We start from the raw sequence: 23,009 nt of genomic DNA, 5'->3' as shown, positions 1-23,009 counted from the left end.
ATTTAAAAAAAAAAAAAAGTGCTTGTTTTTAACGCCATGCCAGATTCTATGGCTATTATTTTGGCGAAATCCAGGTTAAAAAATAATAATAGGTAAAACAAAATCTATATAAGATGTTTAAGATACATTTTTATAACCATTTCCATTAACAAGACTTTTGGAAGAGATTGGCACTGACACAAAGGGGTGCTTCTGCTGGCCAAGCAGGTACAATTGTCACTGGATATTCCTGGACTTTGAACAGATAATTGGTGCATGATGTCATCTATAGACACCAAACCCATAACAATAACAGAGAAAACATTTTTTTTTCCTTGAGCTGGATTTTATTTCTCAGATGTGTGAAGTATTTATCCAGATCAAAATATAAGCATGATCCAGTCACCTCATATGTTAATCAATCCTTTGTGGTTCCATTTGCATTATATATACAAAAGTCTGTTCTCTTATCATGTCTTCAAACCTTTATCTTATCGATATTTTTGATAGAGCCAACCGGGTCTGTTTTATAGAGCATGAAGTGTCCTTGAACCTGAGCAGCACTAAGCTCTGGGTTTGCTGCCAGCGCTTGCTCTGCGTATCGCTCAGCCTCAGCCGCAGACTCCTGTGGGTAAAACCTCCGAAACATTTGAGTCAGCTGCCAATGGGAGCAGTAGCCCACGTACTGCTTCAGATCAACACGACCAGGCCTGACAAGAGCGGGGTCCATTCTTTGGAAATATGGAGAAAACAATGCAGAGTTAATCAGAAGAAAAACACACTTTTCAAGGTTTCCAGACATATTGATCAATAAAATTCCATGAAATTTCCAGTCATATAGTTTGTCCAGATTATATAGTTTGCACTCACAAAGAGCAATTCTTTTTTGGTGAAATATTTATAGCAGAGCTGATATAATATTTCAATTACTTTTAAATATTTTATTAATTTCCACAGCATTTCCACACCTGTAAATCCCAATTGAACATATTAAATTATAATTAAAAAACAAATCCCTGATATTAGTGAATTTATCATGGGTTTATCAACAACTGATGCAGATACAGATATCTAGAAAGCAGGCTGATTGCCAAAATAATGCTGATATTCACTGATTAGCCACAACATTAAAACCACCTGCCTAATATTGTGTAGGTCCCCCTCGTGCGGCCAAAACAGCACTAACCCGCATCTCAGAATAGCATTCTAAGATTCTATTTTCCTCACCACATTTGTACAGAGAGTTACCGTAGACTTTGTCAATTTGAACCAGTCTGGCCATTCTCTGTTGACCTCTCTCATCAACAAGGCATTTCCATCTGCAGAACTGCCACTCACTGGATGTTTTTGGCACCATTCAGAGTAAATTCTAAAGACTTTTGTGCGTAAAAATCCCAGTAGATCAGCAGTTACAGATATACTCAAACCAGCCCATCTGGCACCAACAATCATGCCACGGTACAAATCACTGTGATAATTTTTTTTCCCTCATTCTGACGGTTGATGTGAACATTAACTGACGCTCCTGACCCGTATCTGCATGATTGTATGCACTGCATTGCTTTCACACGATTGGCTGATTAGATAATTGCATGGATGATGGTTGGTGCCAGATGGGCTGGTTTGAGTATTTCTGTAACTGCTGATCTCCTGTGATTTTCACACACAACAGTCTCAAGAATTTACTCTGAATGGTGCCAAAACCAAAAATCATCCAGTGAGCGGCAGTTCTGCATATGGAAACACTTTGTTGATGAGAGAGGTCAACTCTCAGAACTGAAAAAGTCTACAGTAACTCCCGCTCTGTACAATTGTGGTGAGAAGAATATGATTGGCACTGTTTTGGTGGCACAAGGGGGACCTACACAATATTAGGCATGTGGTTTTAATGTTGTGGCTGATCGGTGGTATAGTATACTGTACATATAATTGAATGTCATCTAATGAGATTTGAACAAAACTGCTGAAATGTAATACACATATTTATTTATATATACATTTATAAACAATATTTACTTAAAACAAAGTGCTTGTTTTTAACGCAATGCCAGCTTCTATGGCTATTATTATGGTGAAATCCAGGTTAAAAAAAAATTATAAAAATCAATATAATATGTTCGAGAATTTTTTTTTATGACCTTTCCATTAACAAGACTTTTGGAAGAGATTGGCACTGATACAAAGGGGGTGCTTCTGTTGGCCAAGCAGGTACAATTATCGTCCGATTTCAATAATCTCAAAATGGCCAAATGTCACCCTATTAATCGCCTTGGGTGACATATTTGTCTATCACTACCATTTTCATGACTCTGAAAACCATGACTGTTGTGAAATACACTTTAATGCTACTAATTTTCAGATTTTTTGTTGTTCCTTTCCATTGTGATATAAGAGGTGAAAGTGCAGAGGACAAATATTTAAAATTTGAAACAAAGGTAACTGAGCAGTACCGTTCAATGAAATTAGTAGTCATAAACACAATACGGGCCTCTGATGATGCCACTCCATCCAGAGCATTCAAAAGTCCACTGAAGGTGAGTCTTCCCATGCCCTGATAGGCCAGTGGATCTGAGAGAAAACACATGATCATTTTAAGAGTATTGTTCTTGGTGTATATGATGAGAGCATGTTCCCACTCTTTCTAGGTGTGTATCAATGTCACAATATGGCTTCATATTCTTCTAATTTAGAGGTGAAATATGACCTGGATTTGTTCTTTACAAGTTTCATGAGATTCACCCATCCATGACATATTCAGCTTGTACAATTCATGAAACATTCAACGCATAGTTTACATAGATAGAGAGTTTCAAAAATACAAGTGTGTGTGTGTGTGTTTGCTTATTTGCAAAAGTGACATACTCTCTGTGGGTTTCAGCTCGCGGCTGACAAAGGCTGCATCCACATCCTCCAGTAGGATGATGCTTTGCTGTGGAGCGACGCTCAGCAGGTGGTTCAGACGATCGTCAGACAGACTGCGGTCACTGAGACTCATCAGACAGATGCTATAGCCCAGTTCGCCTGCCAGCGCAGTTCTGTGAAATGACAGCAATACAGTAAATGTTTAGCTCATTACTTTATTGCAACCATACTGTACACAGAAATAACACTAATTTACAGGTTCCCTGCCCACACATTTTGACCAATAAAATCCATTACTTTACTAGTTGTTTGTGAAAACAGTAACTGGATTAAGATTTTTGTTAAATCATTGGTAACACTTTACAATAAGGTTCAATTTGTTAAAATTGGCTAACAACATTAGTTAACATAAATTAACAATGGATAATAGTTTTACAGCATTTATTTAATCTTGGTTAATGTTAATTTCAACATATAGTAATACATTTTGAAACTAAAAGTTGTAAATGTTAGCATTAGTTAATGCACTATGAACTAACAAAGTAACAATGATCAATTGCATTTTATTACCTAACATTAACAAAGATTATGCTGTAAAAATCATATAGTTCATTGTTAGTTGTAACGTGTTATCAAATCATTTTAGATATTGCTGGGGTGGATAATGATTTCCATAAGTGGGTCAGGTCCCAATTCTAGCATTTTATATATATATATATATATATATATATATATATATATATATATATATATATATATATATATATATATATTAGGGCTGTCGATTTAACGTGTAAATTCAGTGTGATTAATTTGACAAAAAATAACACGTTAAAAAAATTTACGCAATTAATCACATGCCCACGGACCATAATAAGTAAGATTCCTGAGAAATGCAAGCTTGTAGTACCACCTGTTTACTCCAGACGCAGTAAGTGAAATTTCAGCTGTATGAGCAACGTGCAGTTTATACAGTGAAGAAACACTACAGTAGGCAGAACAACTCAAACATGCGTTACGTTCTTGCGTTCAAAACACTCAAAGGAGCGCAAATGTCATCTTAGTGATCTCAAGATATGTTTAAAGATGGAGTATTAAACTATATTTAACTTGACACAGTGACCTAAACATTTAATGTTTATGACGCAACACAACCGAGATGTCTGACATAGGTGTAAATTGACGGGCCCTTAAACAAGCCCTCATAATAAATCTCCAACTGATTGACAAATTCACTTGTGAAATGGATCGCTGTGAACTGTATGCCAGTGATTGACTTATGATCAATAATATGGTAGTAAACAATACATTGTTTTCTAAAGCCACTTTTTGTATTGTCTTATCAATGATTAACTCTTCTGCTACAGGAATGTAATGCATTTTAATTATCTGAATATATATATATATATATATAATTTTTAAATATTTAAAGACAACTATGTATAATGAAATATTGATATAAATACAGTATCTCACAAAAGTGAGTAGACCCCTCACATTTTTGTAAATATTTGATTATATCTGTTCATGTGACAACACTGAAGAAATGACACTTTACTACAATTAAGTAGTGAGTGTACAGCTTGTAAACAGTGTAAATTTGCTGTCCCCTCAAAATAACTCAACACACAGCCATTAATGTCTAAACCGCAGGCAACAAAAGAGAGTATACCCCTAAGTGAAAATGTCCAAATTGGGCCCAAAGTGTCAATATTTTGTGTGGCAACTATTATTTTCCAGCACTGCTTTAACCCTCTTAGGCATGGAGTTCACCAGAGCTTCACAGGTTGCCACTGGAGTCGTCTTCCACTCCTCCATGACGACATCACAGAGCTGGTGGATGTTAGAGACCTAGTGCTCCTCCACCTTCCATTTGAGGATGGGTTTAGGGATCTAGGGTTTAGGTCTGGAGACATGCTTGGCCAGTTCATCACCTTCACCCTCAGCTTCTTTAGCAAGGCAGTGGTCGTCTTTGAGGTGTGTTTGGGGTCGTTATCATGCTGGAATACTGCCCTGTGGCCCAGTCTCCAAAGGGAGGGGATCATGCTCTGCTTCAGTATGTCACAGTACATGTTGGCATTCATGGTTCCCTCAATGAACTGTAGCTCTCCAGTGCCGGCAGCACTCATGCAGCCCCAGCAAGACACACTTGTACTCCTCACCTGGTTGCCGCCACACACGCTTGACACCATCTGAACCAAATAAGTTTATCTTGGTCTCATCGGACCACAGGACATGGTTCCAGTAATCCATTTCCTTAGTCTGCTTGTCTTCAGCAAACTGTTTGCAGGCTTTCTTGTGCATCATCTTTAGAAGAGGCTTCCTTCTGGGACAACAGCCATGCAGACCAATTTGATGCAGTGTGCGGCGTATGGTCTGAGCACTGACAGGCTGACCCCCCACCCCTTCAACCTCTGCAGCAATGCTGGCAGCACTCATACGTCTATTTCCCAAAGACAACCTCTGGATATGATGCTTAGCACGTGCACTCCACTTCTTGGTCGACCATTGCGAGGCCTGTTCTGAGTGGAACCTGTCCTGTTAAACCGCTGTATGGTCTTGGCCACCGTGCTGCAGCTCAGTGTCAGGGTCTTGGCAATCTTCTTATAGCCTAGGCCATGTTTAAGTAGAGCAACAATAATTTTTTTCAGATTCTCAGAGATTTTTTTGCCATAAGGTGCCATGTTGAACTTCCAGTGACTAGTATGAGGGAGTGTGAGAGCGATGACACCAAATTTAACACACCTGCTCCCCATTCACACCGGAGACCTTGTAACACTATCGAGTCACATGACACCGGGGAGGGAAAATGGCTAATTTGGCCCAATTTAGACATTTTCACTTAGGGGTGTACTTACTTTTGTTGCCAGCGGTTTAGACATTAATGGCTGTGTGTTGAGTTATTTTGAGGGGACAGCAAATTTACACTATTATACAAGCTGTAAACTCACTAATTTACATTGTAGCAAAGTGTAATTTCTTCAGTGTTGCCACATGAACAGATATAATCAAATATTTACAAAAATGTGAGGTGTGTACTCACTTTTGTGAGATACTGTATGTATAATCATTATATATTGAGTTATTTTTATATAAGGGGCTTTCTCAGCAAAAATTTGTATATGCGATTAATTAATCGGCGCACCATGTAATTATAATTACATATATAAAAAATTTAATCAATTGACAGCCCTAATATATATTTATTTTTTGAAAGTGGCTCACATTGGGATATTAAAAATAAAATGATATCTAGCTAATTAATTATATTGGAACAAAGAATAACTAGAAATTACTGGTCTTCCAGGTCTATAAATTACCATTCTAAATTCCCTGATATTTTCATGTTTTTACCCTGGGAACCTTGGCTTTCAAACTATGACAAACTATACTGTTAAATCATCATATCTGGGACACCTTGAACGATTAACAAAGTAACTGTGCTTACATGAAACTGCTCTTCCCACAGCCTGGGGGTCCATACAGCAGATAGCCCCTCCTATATGGAATACCTGATTGAAACATATTCAACAATAAAACTTAAATTTGAAATGAATTAAAATATAAAACAAACCAATATACACTCACCTAAAGGATTATTAGGAACACCATACTAATACTGTGTTTGACCCCCTTTCGCCTTCAGAACTGCCTTAATTCTACGTGGCATTGATTCAACAAGGTGCTGAAAGCATTCTTTAGAAATGTTGGCCCATATTGATAGGATAGCATCTTGCAGTTGATGGAGATTTGTGGGCTGCACATCTAGGGCACGAAGCTCCCGTTCCACCACATCCCAAAGATGCTCTATTGGGTTGATATCTGGTGACTGTGGGGGACATTTTAGTAAAGTGAACTCATTGTCATGTTCAAGAAACCAATTTGAAATGATTCGAGCTTTGTGACATGGTGCATTATCCTGCTGGCAGTAGCCATCAGAGGATGGGTACATAGTGGCCATAAAGGGATGGACATGGTCAGAAACAATGCTCAGGTAGGCTGTGGCATTTAAACGATGCCCAATTGTCACTAAGGGGCCTAAAGTGTGCCAAGAAAACATCCCCCACACCATTACACCACCACCACCAGCCTGCACAGTGGTAACAAGGCATGATGGATCCATGTTCTCATTCTGTTTACGCCAAATTCTGACTCTACCATCTGAATGTCTCAACAGAGATCGAGACTCATCAGACCAGGCAACATTTTTCCAGTCTTCAACTGTCCAATTTTGGTGAGCTCTTGCAAATTGTAGCCTCATTTTCCTATTTGTAGAGGAGATGAGTGGTACCCGGTGGGGTCTTCTGCTGTTGTAGCCCATCCGCCTCAAGGTTGTGCGTGTTGTGGCTTCACAAATGCTTTGCTGCATACCTCGGTTGTAACGAGTGGTTATTTCAGGCAAAGTTGCTCTTCTATCAGCTTGAATCAGTCAGCCCCATTCTCCTCTGACCTCTAGCATCAACAAGGCATTTTCGCCCACAGGACTGCCGCATACTGGATGTTTTTCCCTTTTCACACCATTCTTTGTAAACCCTAGAAATGGTTGTGCGTGAAAATCCCAGTAACTGAGCAGATTGTGAAATACTCAGACCGGCCCGTCTGGCACCAACAACCATGCCACGCTCAAAATTGCTTAAATCACCTTTCTTTCCCATTCTGACATTCAGTTTGGAGTTCAGGAGATTGTCTTGACCAGGACCACATCCCTAAATGCACTGAAGCAACTGCCATGTGATTGGTTGATTAGATAATTGCATTAATGAGAAATTGAACAGGTGTTCCTAATAATCCTTTAGGTGTGTGTGTGTATATATATATATATATATATATATATATATATATATATATATATACTCATGAAATATTACAATGCAATCCAATGAAGTTAATGGCATGGGAGAAGATTTCCCTGACATGGGTTAATTCTTAAAGGGACAGTTCAACCAAATATGAAAATGTTGTCATCATTTATTCATCCTTATGTTCTTCCAAACCTTTAAGACTTTTTCTTTTCTGTGGAACACAAAATGAGATCCTAAGCAGAATATTAACCTCAGTCACCATCATTGTATGTCAAAAAACATTGCAATGAAATTGAATGGTGACTGAGTTAACACTCTACCTTAAATCTCCTTTTATGTTCAATGGAAGAAAGTAAGTCATCCGAGTTTGGAACAACATGAGGGATTAGTCAAAGATGACAGAATCTTCATTTTAAGGTGAACTATCCCTATAACTCTTAAAAGGACTTCTTTTAGAAAATGTGAACTGGAGCTAATCTTTGACTGTCAAGTTATCCTGTAATAATTCACCTCTGTCTGTGTACCACTTGGGATTGCCGATGAACTCCTTCACATCATCAACAATCCTCTCCGCCACTCCATTCTCCAGAACTACTGATGACAGGGGCCGCCGTCGCCTAGGAAACCCAAAAGGTCTCCACTCTGCTCCAAGGGCAGTGTACATCACAGTCCGACCTTCTTCTTGTTTTAAAGCAAGTTCACGAGCTGCATAGACAAAGATTCACTCATTTACTGGCTGCAACACATTTTTACAATGTCGTAAAATGTACAATGTTTATACTGCGATCTACAGCAGATCTATTGTAAATGAATACAGTATTCCACAGCAGGTTCACAAAAGAGCAGACCCAAGCCATTGAGTGAACAGAAAAAGGAATATATGTATATACGTAGATGGTTGTTTCATCAAATATGGGCACTTTATGTCCCAGGGGTTTCATTTTTATTCAAACTAATAGATTCCAACCTTTTATATGCATTACAACTGTCTTGAAACTTTTCTATCATGCCTTCATCATTTATTTTTGCTACTTCTCAGATGCTTTATGTTTATTTTTAAGTCCACAGGACCAAAAGTGCCTATAGATAAAGAATCACCCAGTGTTGGAAACAGTCCATTTTCTACCTCATACCTTCTTGGAGAATGTTGAAGAATATCTGCCTGTCTCTACCCAGAGCAGTGAAGGTGACAGACTCCCATGGAGTTCCTGTGTGCAGGTTGACCATCTGCTTCTCTCTGGTTCTCTCCACTCTGATCCACTTCCTTCCATACCTTAAAAAAACACAGCTTTAATTAGAGATGAAGATAAGTGGATGTATATTATTGATTCCTGCTGGGAAGCTAAAATAAGCAGCACATCAAATGTAAACTGTCTAAAGCAACATCACTATGAATATACCCAGAGTATACCACATTGGTTGGTAACGCTAGTGAGTGCAATAATGACAGTAAATTGTTCTTCGAGTCATTATTCCTTTAACAGAAGATAGGTAAATAATTACATTTTGACCCCATTTTGAATACAACAATTATAGATAACACATTGGAAATGCTTCTATTTTGCATTTTTAATACTAATGAACTAATTGAATAAACATTTTTCCATTACCAGCATAACAATTTGGACCCCATTTTACTTAAGAGATAGTTCACCCCCCCAAAACAAAACTCTCATCATTTACTCACCCTCATGCCATTCCAGATGTGTATGACTTTCTTTCTTCTACAGAACACAAATGAACATTTTTAGAAGAATCTCTCGACTCTGTAAGTCCATACAATGCATTTCAATGTTGGCAAGAACTTTGAAGGTCGAAAAAGCACATGAAGGTAGCATAAAAGTAATCCATATGACTCCAGTGGTTAAATCTATATGTTCAAAAGTGATATGATAGGTGTGTGAGAAACGTCCTTATTTTCTATAAATCGCCACTTTCACTTCCGCATTCTTCTTTTGTTTTTGATGATTTGCACTAGGCAGGGAGAATTTATTATTAAAAAGGACATAGATATTGTTCTGTTTCTCACCCACATCTATCATATAAATTCTAAAGACATGGATTTAAACAATGGAGTTATATGGATTAATTCTATGCTGCCTTTATGTGATTTTTGGACCTTTAAAGTTCTGGCCACCATTCACTTGCATTGTATGGACCTTCAGAGCAGAGATATTTTTCTAAAAATCTTTTATGTTCAACAGAAGAAAGAAAGTCAAACATATCTGGGATGGCATGAGGGTGAGTAAATAAATGATGAGAACATTTTCATTTTTGGTTAAACTATTCCTTTAATAGCACACTGTGAAACTAATGTTCTCTCTACATAAAGTGTGGTCTTACCAAATAATGTGGTTGCCCGGACTGGGATGAAAGTCGAACTGTGTATGGACTCGCCCACTCTCATGCTGCATATAAGAGGTCTCAACACTTAAATGCTGTGTGTGTTTGGCATGTTTTGTAATCCAGCTTAACAGCCAGTGGTAACTTTTATCTCTGCTGGGGACCTCCAGTGTGATCATGTAATGTCTTCTAAAGAAGATCATGCCAATCTGTGCCCCTTTTCGGGAAACTGCAAGTGCTGTGCCAATGCCAACAAGCCCAAAGCCTGCCCCAAAGTAAGGGTTGTCCTTCAAGGCTCCAATGAAATCTGAGAGGGTCATGGTGAAGGTGTCTTCAGGTACTTATATCAATCAGGAAGAGTCTTATTTCCCCCTGCTTTACAGCACATGGGATTAAACCATTTTGATGTGATAATATTTTGAAAGAACCTTGAGCATTACAAGACATATTACAAATTTGTGCACACACTGGTAAGTTCCTATAACATATAATGTATATTATTTACTAAATCAATAAAAAATGAAAAGATGACTATACTTACGGCAGTGCAAATATCATGACAAAGCATCTTTCACACATTGTCTGTTAATTTAAAAGAAACCAAAAAGGAGCGAATCAGCTAGGTAGTGCACTAGACAGCAGCTTGCATAGTGTTCTCTCATTGGACAAATCACATGGCGACCTCTGTATTGCTTCCGGTGTTCAAGAAAATAATTCCGTCTGAAATGTTGCACTTTAATAGTGCCGTTGTGACTAAATAGAAGCAGTCGTGCACGATATTTTTTAGATAGTTGTGAAACAATCTAGATAGATTTTGGGCATTTTAAACTTTAGAATTCTCCACTATGTATGCAAAATGTGTCTCTCAAAAGTATGTTTTGTCTCTGAGTAACAAATCGTCCAGAAATGGCGCCGCTTTCATTGTTTACGTCCAGACAAGTACAGGTAATGCTTGATTTTATTCAAGTAATTCATATAAAGTAATAAGGATAATCATTACTAAAGGATTTTATTCAATATGCTATCTAGTTTCAGCACATCCTAACAGTCTTACTTTAATTAAACAGATCAGTCTTCTGTCTCTACTGTAATTGCGTTGTTTATTTGTTTATCAGAGTGAAAGCAACATGAATAGAAGCGCAGTAGGTCAGAAATCTGTTTAAGGAAAACATGCTTCCTCGCATCGTGTTTATTCGTTGTAACTGTTCACATAATACTTATCTCACAAGATTGTTTTATGTTCTGTGACGAATATACTTAAAACCGTGTCTTTTCCTGTCATTAGTCAGACTGATTAAACGGTCACAGATATGGCTGGGTATCAACACAGATTTCACGATTTGATTCGATTTCGATACGATTAAATTCTACTCTGGTTCATTTTGGTATATTTCAGTTATAATATTTATTTTGCTTAAAGAAATTCTCTCCCACCTAATGCTATAAATTATATAGCTAACTTTCTAACTTGGTACAGTACGCAAATATTGATTTTAAAAATTAACAACAGGGCCCAAATTATGCAGTTTAATTGATGTTTATTTAACAGATACAATAATTAACACAAACAAAGCTAAACAGTGTGCAGTGGAAAACTTGTCAATTGTAATCGGGTACTGATTACAAATGATATGACAAAAAATGCAATCAGTAATGTAATATCATAGATTACATTTTTGAGGGGAAAATCTAATCTGATTACTAATTTTACCTAATTTTATTTTATGTCACATGCATTTGAGTACGATAATCATTTTAACATAAAAAGTACAAAGAGGAAGAAAATGTATTGATAATGAAAAGAGATCCTTTTTAAAAAATGCATTAAACATTACATGAATTAAATAAACATTAAATCTAACAGCAATGATATTCATATGAAAACTATCAATAGATTATTAACAATTTACTGCCATTGCCTTGTTAGTATGTAATCATGTAATCTATAAAAAGTAACTGTAGTCTGATTATGAGTTTTTAAAAATTTTATTTAATATAATTACATGTAATTTATTTTTGTAATCTGATTACATAATAGTAATACAGATTACATGTGATCTGTTACTACCCAGCACTGCAAACAAAATACCAATCTTTGGATTTGGACTGCATTGGGATTGTTCAAATAAAGATTTAGGCTAATTGGAACATGTTTATTTTCCCCACCTCTAGTCACAGAATTGTGCAATAATAAATCTGCTACTTTTTCTTTTGTTCAAAACTTTACAGAAACCATTAGGCTTAATTACATTTTAATCTCAATGGTCTTGCAGAACAGTCATGGTTCCCTGGGAAACAGATGGTCCTGATTTTGTAAGCACTGATCTATGGTTGTAATAGATTTTTTTTCCATCACTCACTGATGCTTTGGAGCTTTATGCACATTGTAACATGGAACAGCAAGAGCCTGGCTGTGATGCAGTACAACTCTGTAATCATGTGGAAAATGAAAATCATGCAACAGATGTCACATCTGAAGGTAAAATAAAACAGTACTTATCAAGCCAATGATGTTTATTACATATTCAATATGATGCTTGCATCGGTATGTGGAAATTATTCATATTTATTACACGGCTCTCTAGAACACTTGAGTCTGGTCAATCGCTTCAGTCTGCTGTCTGATAATGTTTGCATAATGACCGCTAAATTCAATAATTGACTTTTGTGGTTTTTTTCTTACATAATTACATCATTTCAAATCAATATTACATTTATTTATTTATGTGGTTTATTACAGTTTGTCAGCTTACAGGTCATAAGAAATGTGTTGTTTGCTTCACAGCTTTGTCTCAGTGGAAGGGGTCGGATGTACAAGTGTTGCCTAAAAGCAAGAAAAAAGCTGCCGAAAGATTGAAAGCATCAACAAAAAAGGGAAAAAAAGCAACCACCATTAGCCGGGGAAAGTCTACAGCTAAAGGTAGAACATACAAACAATCCATTTGTATATGTACTGTATACCCTTTAATTTGAAGAGGTATATTATGATTAGAATAATTGTAATCCCAAATCTGAATTATTCTGCCTGTTTCTGTTTAGTGGACCATGTTGCAGCAGGCACCGAACACATGTTCCACACACATATCTGCTCAGAATGCAGACGCTGCTTTAAAACTCGCTCCCATCTGGTGGAGCACATGCGCCTTCATTACCCTGACCCCAGTTTGCAGTGCCCCATCTGCAAACACTACTTTACAAGCAAGAGTAAACTACGTGTCCATAAACTGAGAGAGACTGGACAGAAACTCCATCAGTGTCATCTGTGTGAGTATGGAGCTGTGGAACGCAACTCTCTGCGACGACACCTCACCAGTGTGCACGGACATCAAGAGGAGGATGCCCAAAATACAGAGCTGTTTACATGCCCAACATGCCAAAAGATGTTCAGTCAGAGTCAGGCATTAAAGATCCATATGAAGTCCCACAATAGGACACAAGATGGGCAGTCATTGCTCTGCTTTCATAAGGGGTGCTTATTTCAGTATACAGAAAAGAAGAAGCTTCAAAAGCATGTGTTAGACGAGCATCGAATTGAGGCCATTGAGTGCCGTCATCATGCCTGCAGCATCTTCTTTGGGAGTCGAGAAGAAATGGAAAAACATTTCGGCACGCATCAGGCTTATCACTGCCCACAGTGTGACTTCTCCTGTTCAAATAAAAGCCGTTTCCAGCAGCACAAAAGACAGGGGCATCCAGGCAAACAGGAGCTGAAATGCAGTTTCTGTCCTTTCTCCACCCTCAACCCTGTAGATTTTGATCAGCATGTTGGTCACTTTCATGCCAATGAGAAAACACACCACTGTCCACAGTGCAGCTTTGCGACAGCTCACAAAAGAGTCTTAAAAAGACACATGCTAATGCATACAGGTGAGATGCATTATCCAGATTTCTAATAAGTACTTCATGCAAAAAGTTTAATTTGGCATTTACGCATTCTCATGTTATTCCAAAACCGTTATTTTTTCTGTGGAACACAAAATGTGAATATTTACAGAATATCCAGTGTTCGGGGGGCCTGGGTAGCTCAGCAAGTATTGACGCTGACTACCACCCCTGGAGTCGCAAGTTTGAATCCGGGGCATGCTGGTTGCTAGGGAGGGTAGAGTCACATGGGGTAACCTCCTTGTAGTCAATGGGGTGCGTGGTGAGTTGTAAGTGGATCACGGAGAGTAGCATGAGCCTCCACATGCTGTGAGTCTCCGCATTGTCATGCACAGCGAGCCACGTGATAAGATGCATGGATTGTCTCAGAAGCGGAGGCAACTGAGACTTGTCCTCTGCCACCCAGATTGAAGTAACCACACTGCCACAAGGACGATATGACAGCTTTGTATAAAGATTAGGCCAAAATATATTTTTAGTTGTTATTATTCACTGATTATCTTCCCTACAAAATGATTGTATGTTCTACAAAAGTCATACAGGTTTGGAATAATATAAGGGTGAGTAAATGATGACAAAGTGTACATTGCTGTGTAAATTATTCCCTTAATTACTCATTGATCATGCTTGAATAGAATGAAAATTTTTATTTACAGGTGAAAAGCCCCACAAGTGTACTATTTGTGACTTCAGATGTCGGGATGAGACGTACCTCTCAAAGCACATGTTGACACACTCCAATGACAAGCAGCACATGTGCTCAGAATGTGGATATGTTACTAAATGGAAACACTATCTCACTGTGCACATGCGTAAGCATGCAGGAGATCTGAGGTATGCATTGTCCTTGATTGTTTTCTGTAATAAAACTGTGATAAAAAGAAACTGATCCATCTCTCTTAGGTACAAATGTAATCAGTGTTCATATCGTTGCCACCGCATCGACCAGCTGAACAGCCATAAACTCCGTCACCAAGAAAAGTCTCTGATCTGCGAGGTGTGTGCATATTCCTGCAAGAGAAAGACTGAACTGTACAGACACATGCAGATCAAGCACTCCACAAACACAGATCTCCAACCTCCTATTTACCAGTGCAAGTTTTGCCCCTACACATCAAAGTACCGGCAAGCCCTGCATAGTCACGAGAACTGCAGGCACACACGCACACGTGTGTTCTGCTGCGCGCTCTGTCGCTACACCACTTTTAGCAACACAGGCCTCTTCCTGCACAAAAAGAAAACCCACGGATATGTGCCCGGAGATGTGGGGTGGCTTGAGAAGTATGCAGAGAAAGAGAAAGAGCAGAACTCCGCGGATTTTACTCAGAGCTTTTTCTTCAAAACTGCGGAAACTCAGATTGCAAATTCTGCTAACGGGGAACATACTAAGTATGCAAAACAAGTTAATGAGACTATAGATGACTCACAAAATATCTCCATAAATGACAATGAGAATGAAGCAATAGTAGCCACAACAGGAGGAATTAGAGAACTGACTTTAGTACGGCAGGTCAGTCCTAATATTGTGTCTGCAAGAGAAGAGGCATGTAAACTTTCCAAAGGACATCCAACTCCCACTGATGAAGAACAGTGTGATATCTCACTTTTCAATTCACAAACAAGCACGGGTAACACACAGACAAAGCCTTTGCCTGCTGAGACTGTAAACATCGGGAATGCAGGTTTTAATGCACCCGTTGGAGGCGACATTGGGTATCATTCATTACATTCAGTCCACCAAAGCACCCCAGAGCCAGGAGATGAGGACGATGATAACGAGACAGCTTACTGTGAGGATCAAAGTGACACTGACAACCTACCACCAGCCACAGGAAGTGAAAGAAACAGGGAGGGACTCCAAAATTCTGAAGTTCACCAAGAGAGCTTGATCTCAAACTCATATCTAGAACCCTCAGCTTCAGAGACTCGTCTGCAGGTCATGAGGAGACAGGATAAAGACCAGGCTAAAGCCCTCATACTAGAGGGCAGGGTGCAGATGCTTGTTGTCCAGACACGGGACAGCATGTACCAGTGTAACCGCTGCTCCTATATGACCAGAAAGCAGGCAGCCTTAATCCGGCACTGCAGGTCATCCTGCCAGGTGATGAAAGCGGAACTACGCTGCCAGGAATGTGGCATGCAGTTTAAACAGCAACGTTCTTTAAACACCCATTGTCTCAAGAAGTGCCGATTGCAGCTTAGGAGTAGAAAGAAATGTAACATTGTAAGCACTGTAGGTCAATCAGGGAGCAATGCATCTATACAGGTAAAAAGCAAATTAAAAGGAGACACCAGTACTGCTCTGAATCAGAGTAAATCAGGATCCATCACTTTGCAACCTGAAACTATTGAAGTTACTGATGATACACATTCAAGCGAGCAAGATTCGGCTAAACCTGAAAGCCCTGCAATAGTAAGTGTGGCTGATTCACTGAAAACCACATCACAAGGAAGGCAGACAATTGTCATGAGTAGAGAAAATGAGAATTTCAATGCTATGCCAGCTCTGGCTGAGGTCGTGGACTCCGTAAATAATGAGACCTCTGGCTATATTGAAGATGATGGTAGATATACTTGCAAACTATGTTCTTTTTCATCTGTCAGGAAAGTCACAATAGATCGTCATTGCGCGACATGCAGAAGAAGCACACATAAAAAAATAGATCTGGCCGAAAACAGGGAGGAGTTTGAAGAAGAGTGTAGCCTTAGTGACTATAATCAGGAGGAAGATGGGGCAAATTACTCTGAAAGAGATTCAAAGGATAAAGAAAGACCACAAGTCTCAAATCCCAGATTCTCCTGTCCCAACTGTCCTTTTCAGTGCCATCAGAAGAGAGCTTTAACAAGCCATGAGATAAAGGGCTGTTTGAAACCAGGTGAAGGACAGTGTCCACACTGCTCATTTGTGGCTAAATCTGAAAAATCTCTAAACCATCACACCCTGGCTCACCGGAAAGATAAAAAGGTTACTAAAGGAAAAATGTCAGCTAAACTTCAGTGCAATCTTTGCTCCTTTACCTGCAAACAAGAGCGTTGTCTAACACAGCATGTCGCTGTGAAGCACGAGGGAGTTCGACCTCACCAATGTCGCTTCTGTGCATTTAGTACAATACGCCGCTACCGACTGGAGGCCCATGAGTCCTTGCACACAGGTGTTGGGAGGCATAGCTGTGAGATTTGTGGCCAAACATTTGGCACCACATCCAGACTACGCTTGCATCATCAACGTATCCACAACAAACAGGCAACACACTTTTGTTCTCTTTGTGACTACAGGGCGTATAATCTCAACGACATCAGTCGCCACAACTTGAGCTGCCACACCGGTGAGCTAAACCACCATTGCTGCAAATGCAGTGCACGTTTCAGCTCTGATATTGCCCTCAATCAACACTGCAACCGAGCACATCCAGAGGCCAACAGCCTGTCCTGCGCTCATTGCAGCTTCACTTGCAACCGCCAAGCTGCTCTCAAAGCTCATTTGCGTCGTGACCACTCTGAAATCGAGAATGTTGCTACTAAAGTGCACTCTGAGACTCAAGATGGTCCAGAAAAACAAAGAAAGATCTCTGTCACCCACCAGTGCTTGGTTTGCTTCTTCAGCACCCATAAAAAGCTTCTTCTCATCCAGCACATGTTAGATGAGCATGAAGATGGGCCAGCGTCTGAGAAAACTCTAAAGTGTGATGTCTGTGGTTTCTCCTGCACCCATCAAGTGGTGTTTGACCAGCATGTACGATCGCATGGAGGAACCTGCCTCTTTAAGTGCACTGAATGTGAATTCTCCACCAGGAATAAGCAGAAGATCACCTGGCACATTCGAATACATTCAGGAGAGAAACCTTACCACTGTGAGAAGTGCAGCTACGCCTGTGCTGATCCCTCACGACTGAAGGTATAAACTACCATTTGGCACAGTGGTGATTCAAACAAAGACGATGGAAGTTTAGGGTGTTTAGATTACTTAAAGTCAGTAACTTTTATCTTTGTGTCATTTTGTGTCTTCCACTGACACCTAGCGGCTTGGATACAGCATCATTTAAAATCTATAGTTTTCAGTTTCAGATGCCATTGTAGAAATGTAGTATTCACAACTTTAATCAATGAGTGAAAGTGTAAAATAACAAGACAGTTACTGAGATTAAGCAAGTAGTATTTGCCTTGTCATGTGATTCTACATGGCATGTGAGCCCCCATGTGCGGACCCTCTCCACATAGAATAAAACTCCTTTTATAAGGCTACTGATATGACCGGAGATTTCGTTTTAATATGAGTGGTCATGATTTCCTACATATGTTGCAAAATTACAACTTTTTTAATGAGAAGTGTTTTTAGTTTTGAGATTGTTTTATACATATAAAACATGTTGGTGTTTCCAATTTAATGCTTTCTCTTATTTTAGTATCATATGAGGATTCACATGGATGAGCGCAAATATCTCTGCCCAGAATGTGGCTACAAATGCAAATGGGTCAACCAGCTGAAGTATCACATGACAAAACATACAGGTGTGTATCATACGCTGTTGAATAATAGTGATTGGCCATTACTCTGACAGTAGCATTCTTGCACTGATGTGTTTATCTTCTGTATCTTCTCCAACAGGGGCCAAACCGTATTCATGCGAGGACTGTGAGTACCGCACCAACCGTGCCGATGCCTTGCGCATCCACCGGGAGACACGCCACAGAGACGTGCGTTCCTTCATATGCGAGAAGTGTGGCAAGGCTTTCAAGACAAGCTTTCTGCTCAAGACTCACCAGAGAAAGCATAGCGAGGAGAGACCTTACGTGTGCTCCGTGTGCCAGAAGGCATTCCGCTGGCCTGCAGGTCTCCGCCATCATTACCTGTCCCACACCAATCAGCTGCCATTTCACTGCCTCCACTGTCCCTACAGGGCCAAACAGAAATTTCAGGTTGTGAAACACCTTAAGAGGCACCACCCAGACTTGCCCGCGCAACAAGGTGTGGGTAAGGATCAAGGGACCTCTAGCTTAGTTATACAGAAGGCCTGGACTGGAGAAGAAGATGAAAGACAAGAGGATAGACAAACTGCTTCAGAACCAGTGCAAAAAGCAACAGATATTTAGCCATGTACTGTGTCTGTATGCAGGGGTGGCGGTACATGGGTAATGATGGGCCTGAGTAAAAGGGGCCCTCACTGGAGGGGGGGGGGCCCTTTGAAAGGCTACATTCCATTATATTCTCATTTGTTATATACATACAGTAATAACACTGTTGTTTGGAATAAAAGGTGGCAAGAGTCTGTTTACCACATGTAAAAAGAGAAAAGAAATTGCTTTTGGTAAGAAAATAAATCAGAATCAGCTTTATTGCCAAGTAATCTTACACACAAGCAATTTGTCTTGGTGACAAAAAGGGAAATATTCACCAGGTGTTAGGTAACATTATTAGCAACTGCATCATTACGTGTTTTTTATTAAACAGTGAACAATTATCAGATGCTTGCTTACTAAATTGACGTGTACTATTCAAATCAAACTCAACATCTGCCACTACTCATGCATCTAATATATAAACATATTTGACTTTAGTGCAGAAAATCAGATGTTCATCTATTATGCCTAAATGTTATATTTCTTCAGATCTCCATGGGATACATGTGAAATTTTCCTCACATTAAGCCACTAAAGAAATATGTAAGGAACAAAATCGGCTGTAGTTATGCTCAGATGCCATTATCTATTTAAAGAGACCGTTCTGATTTAGCATGTGTTTTGAGTATCTATGTAAATATTTGTAAATAGAACAGCCTATGCATGTAAACAATAAACATGAAACTGCATTTATTATTTTGTTTATTATGTAACAATACACAGCCCTAATTTTAATTTAATTTTGAACCCTGTGCAAATATCTGTTGGCAAGTTAACACTTTCTAAAACTACCTGAGAGCAGAAATATCTCCGAATAGATGGAACAAACTGGCACTCTTCTTATTTCAGAAATATTATAGTGACTTTGCCAACAAGAAAACAAAAAAAAATGTATGTGTATAATTTATTTTCTTTAGTTTTTTTTTTAAAACAATGTGTTGCATCATTCAAATAATGTGTGTTTAAAAATAAATAGTTGTGAAATATTTATGAATTAGCAATCAAACTCGTGACTCCAGGGGTGGTAGTCAGCTTCAGTACTCGCTGAGCTACCCCCTTGAATTAGTACTGTTAAATATCCATCTAAAATGTTTATACTGGATATTATCCTCACAACAAGCCCAAATTGTTAAGGGGGCCCTAGTACTCTACCCAGGGCCCAAAATCTGGTGCTACGCCCCTGTCTGTATGTATGCAGTTAGGAAAGTTTTCTTTGAAAACATGTGGAAGTATTACATGCCATCTTGATCATAACACTTATGGAAACCAAGAAATATTTGAAACTATATTTATTCATGTTTATTCCTTAAAAAGACAACATTGGCTTTTTTCAGTGTAAAAAAAGATGAATTCATGATATAAATGTATATTTAATTTGATCATGATCATACAGTTTGTAATGAGAGTAGCAGTATATAAGTGATTTATAAAAGGCACTTTTACCATGCTCAATTATAATTAGATATCATATTTTAAAGCACTGCACATGATGTGTTCACTGTGGTTACGTAAGAAAAAGCATTGTATCTTGTTTTAATAACAGTACACTTAATATTACATAGATCATTACCAGGGGTCCATGTTTGAGTCCACTTGTGAAAATGTTTCTATTTTGCATTTTTCTATTTTAATCATTATTTTTCATTACAACTGATATTATCAGCATACAATTTTGAGTGAATATTTTATGCAAAACATGCATGTGAAAAATCTTGCTTTCATGAAAGAAAACCTGTCCTTTTGTACAAAATGAGTTAACACCGTTAATGTCACAAATTTGCTTATTTGATAATTGATCACGAAATTGTGTGGAATCTTAAATATTTATTAGATTATATCATTGTAATCACTAGCAAGCAAGTAACAACAAGAGACAGTTTTTCTTATATTAAGTTTTTTGCAACTGCATTCCAGTCTAAATCTCGATATAATCCTTCCTCATGATCACGCAGCGTGTTTTCATGAGCTGAATGGGAGACTAAATAGTATTAGTGTAACCCCAGTTAACAATTTTTGGTTCCCAGAACGTTTTGGGGCCCTGCGATGGACTGGCGACCTGTCCAGGGTGTCCCCCGCCTTTCGCCCAATGTTAGCTGGGATAGGCTCCAGCCCCCCGCGACCCTGTACACAGGATAAGCGGTTGACGATGGATGGATGGATGGAGAACGTTTTGGGAACGTTAGTTTTTGGTTCCCAGACCATACATTTTTAAGGTATGTTTTTGGTTAGCCAGGAAAGTTTTCTTTAATAGATCGTTGCACAAACATTCGCCTAACGTTCTCTAAACCTCAATTTTCAACATTTATTTTTATATATTAATACATTAGAACGTTATTGTGTTATTGTATAGTCTACTCTCTCGCGGTTGCTGGCGGAATTACCCCTCCGCGTGCCAGGTCAGGGGCGTCGGACTGGGGGGGTAAAGGGTACCGAGTACCCAGGGCCCGAGGCAGGGGGGGGCCCTTAGAAGTCAGTTTTCTATACATACATATTTGGTACGGGGGCCCAGCAAGATGGTTTGTACCCAGGGCCTAAAATTTGGTGCTACGCCCCTGTGCCAGGTTGCCGACTCCTGTATTATCCTGGTACAGTTTACATATATATATATATATAAACCTTATGTTAGTGTAACATTTGTTAAGGTATTTGTTATTAGGAAGGCACTATTAGCACCATGCAACTACTATCGAACATCTGGTGCTGCGCAGTGTTAAATATGATGTTACAGAATTCAAATGGCTAAAAGTGATAACTCTTCATAGCTGTATCCTTTGATCAAAATGATCAGGCTCCTTTCATTTGGTTGGCAAGCATGTGCAAACATAGTGAACAGACAGCAATCAAAAACATATGCAAAGTTAGAGACAAAAAGTGTACTCTCCGACACCCTCCCTCTAGAAACGTTGTGATATCAGTGGCTGTGAATCGTTTTGAAACATCAGAATGAATAAACCGTTGTTGAATGATCCGCAAACGGCCCAGCCCAGCGCTACTCGCAAGTACTCTTGTCTGCATTCGCTCTGTACAGTATGAGCTCTATTTGTGAGCACAGTTTCAACTCTACACAGTTCTAGGCTTTTGCACGTTACATGGTTTCATTCAGACCATTTTAACAATTACATAAGTCAGTACAGATCCGGAGCCTTCATTTAAACATGTCATTATCAAACATCCAACCCAGAGAACAAAAAAAATCAACCCACAGAAACAGTTTAAAATTAGCCCAATTCCGCGGAAAAGACGCGGACTTGGCAACGCTGTGCTTGGACTTACACTGACACCTAGGAGCGTGGATGCATTATCATTAAAACCCAATAGTTTTTAGTTATCGATGCCAATGTTGAAGCCTTAATCCATGAGTGAAAGTGTCCAATAACTGGGTGGTTACTAGCAAGTTGTAACGTTTTTGGTTAACATTATTTTATGGTTAAAACCTAAAAAAAAAACATTCTTTAAACGTTCAGTGTTGGTCCTTTAAAAAGTTTGTTACATTTTTTTAGATTAAGTTCTTTGTAAATTGTTTGATCTGTCTGTTATGAGTAATTTGACTTGTTTAACAGTTTTAAGTTATATTAATGATGGACAATGTTTGATTTATGGATTATGTTTGTAGAAAGCCAACATAAATAAACAAAACGACAAAGGAAAAAAAAAAAATACTCAAGTTGTATTTGACTGGTCATGTGATTCTACCATGGCAGCCCCCATGAATGGAAACTTGTTTTGTTTGGACAAAACAAAAAACACAAAACAAACGCTTTTATAAGGTTACTGATTCAACTGGAGTCTTCATCTCATGTGAGTTGACATTATATTGTACATAGGTTTCAAAATTACAGTTAATTACTTTAGAAAACTGAGTGCACTTTTAAAGGAGCAGAGTTTAAATAAAGTTTTTGTTTGTTTGAATTATTTACAGCTCTTATTTGTCAGGTCACATATATATATATATAAGTCAAGAACAAGAGAAAGTTTCCTCTGTTTTTTTACAGCACACCACAGTTTTGAGAGAAATATATGCTT

At 38.7% G+C, this 23,009-nt stretch overlaps 2 protein-coding genes across 3 annotated transcripts; one reads left to right on the top strand and one right to left on the bottom strand.

Annotated features, from left to right (window-relative positions):
* Positions 1-10,658, bottom strand: LOC127654932 (mitochondrial chaperone BCS1). 2 transcript variants are annotated; one of them, XM_052142498.1, is made up of 8 exons: positions 10,528-10,658; positions 9,987-10,361; positions 8,777-8,916; positions 8,154-8,348; positions 6,290-6,353; positions 2,842-3,014; positions 2,430-2,547; positions 1-710 (listed from the first exon to the last, which is right to left on the bottom strand). In XM_052142498.1, exons 2-8 carry the CDS (start codon positions 10,304-10,306, stop codon positions 458-460), a joined length of 1,263 nt encoding a protein of 420 aa, XP_051998458.1. In that variant the 5' UTR covers positions 10,307-10,361; positions 10,528-10,658; the 3' UTR covers positions 1-457. The 2 variants fall into 2 exon arrangements, with proteins under 2 accessions (XP_051998458.1, XP_051998459.1); XM_052142499.1 differs by having other exon boundaries at positions 9,987-10,358; positions 10,528-10,650.
* A 139-nt stretch (positions 10,659-10,797) lies between these two features.
* Positions 10,798-18,974, top strand: znf142 (zinc finger protein 142). The gene is made up of 8 exons (XM_052142485.1): positions 10,798-10,931; positions 12,260-12,465; positions 12,772-12,906; positions 13,026-13,853; positions 14,525-14,702; positions 14,772-17,763; positions 18,272-18,377; positions 18,475-18,974. Exons 2-8 carry the CDS (start codon positions 12,378-12,380, stop codon positions 18,957-18,959), a joined length of 4,812 nt encoding a protein of 1,603 aa, XP_051998445.1. The 5' UTR covers positions 10,798-10,931; positions 12,260-12,377; the 3' UTR covers positions 18,960-18,974.
* Positions 18,975-23,009: the final 4,035 nt, after the last annotated feature.

The sequence above is a fragment of the Xyrauchen texanus genome, chromosome 14 (assembly GCF_025860055.1).
Source record: "Xyrauchen texanus isolate HMW12.3.18 chromosome 14, RBS_HiC_50CHRs, whole genome shotgun sequence".
Lineage (NCBI taxonomy): Eukaryota > Metazoa > Chordata > Actinopteri > Cypriniformes > Catostomidae > Xyrauchen > Xyrauchen texanus.
This window is presented reverse-complemented; position numbering and strand designations above follow the sequence as displayed.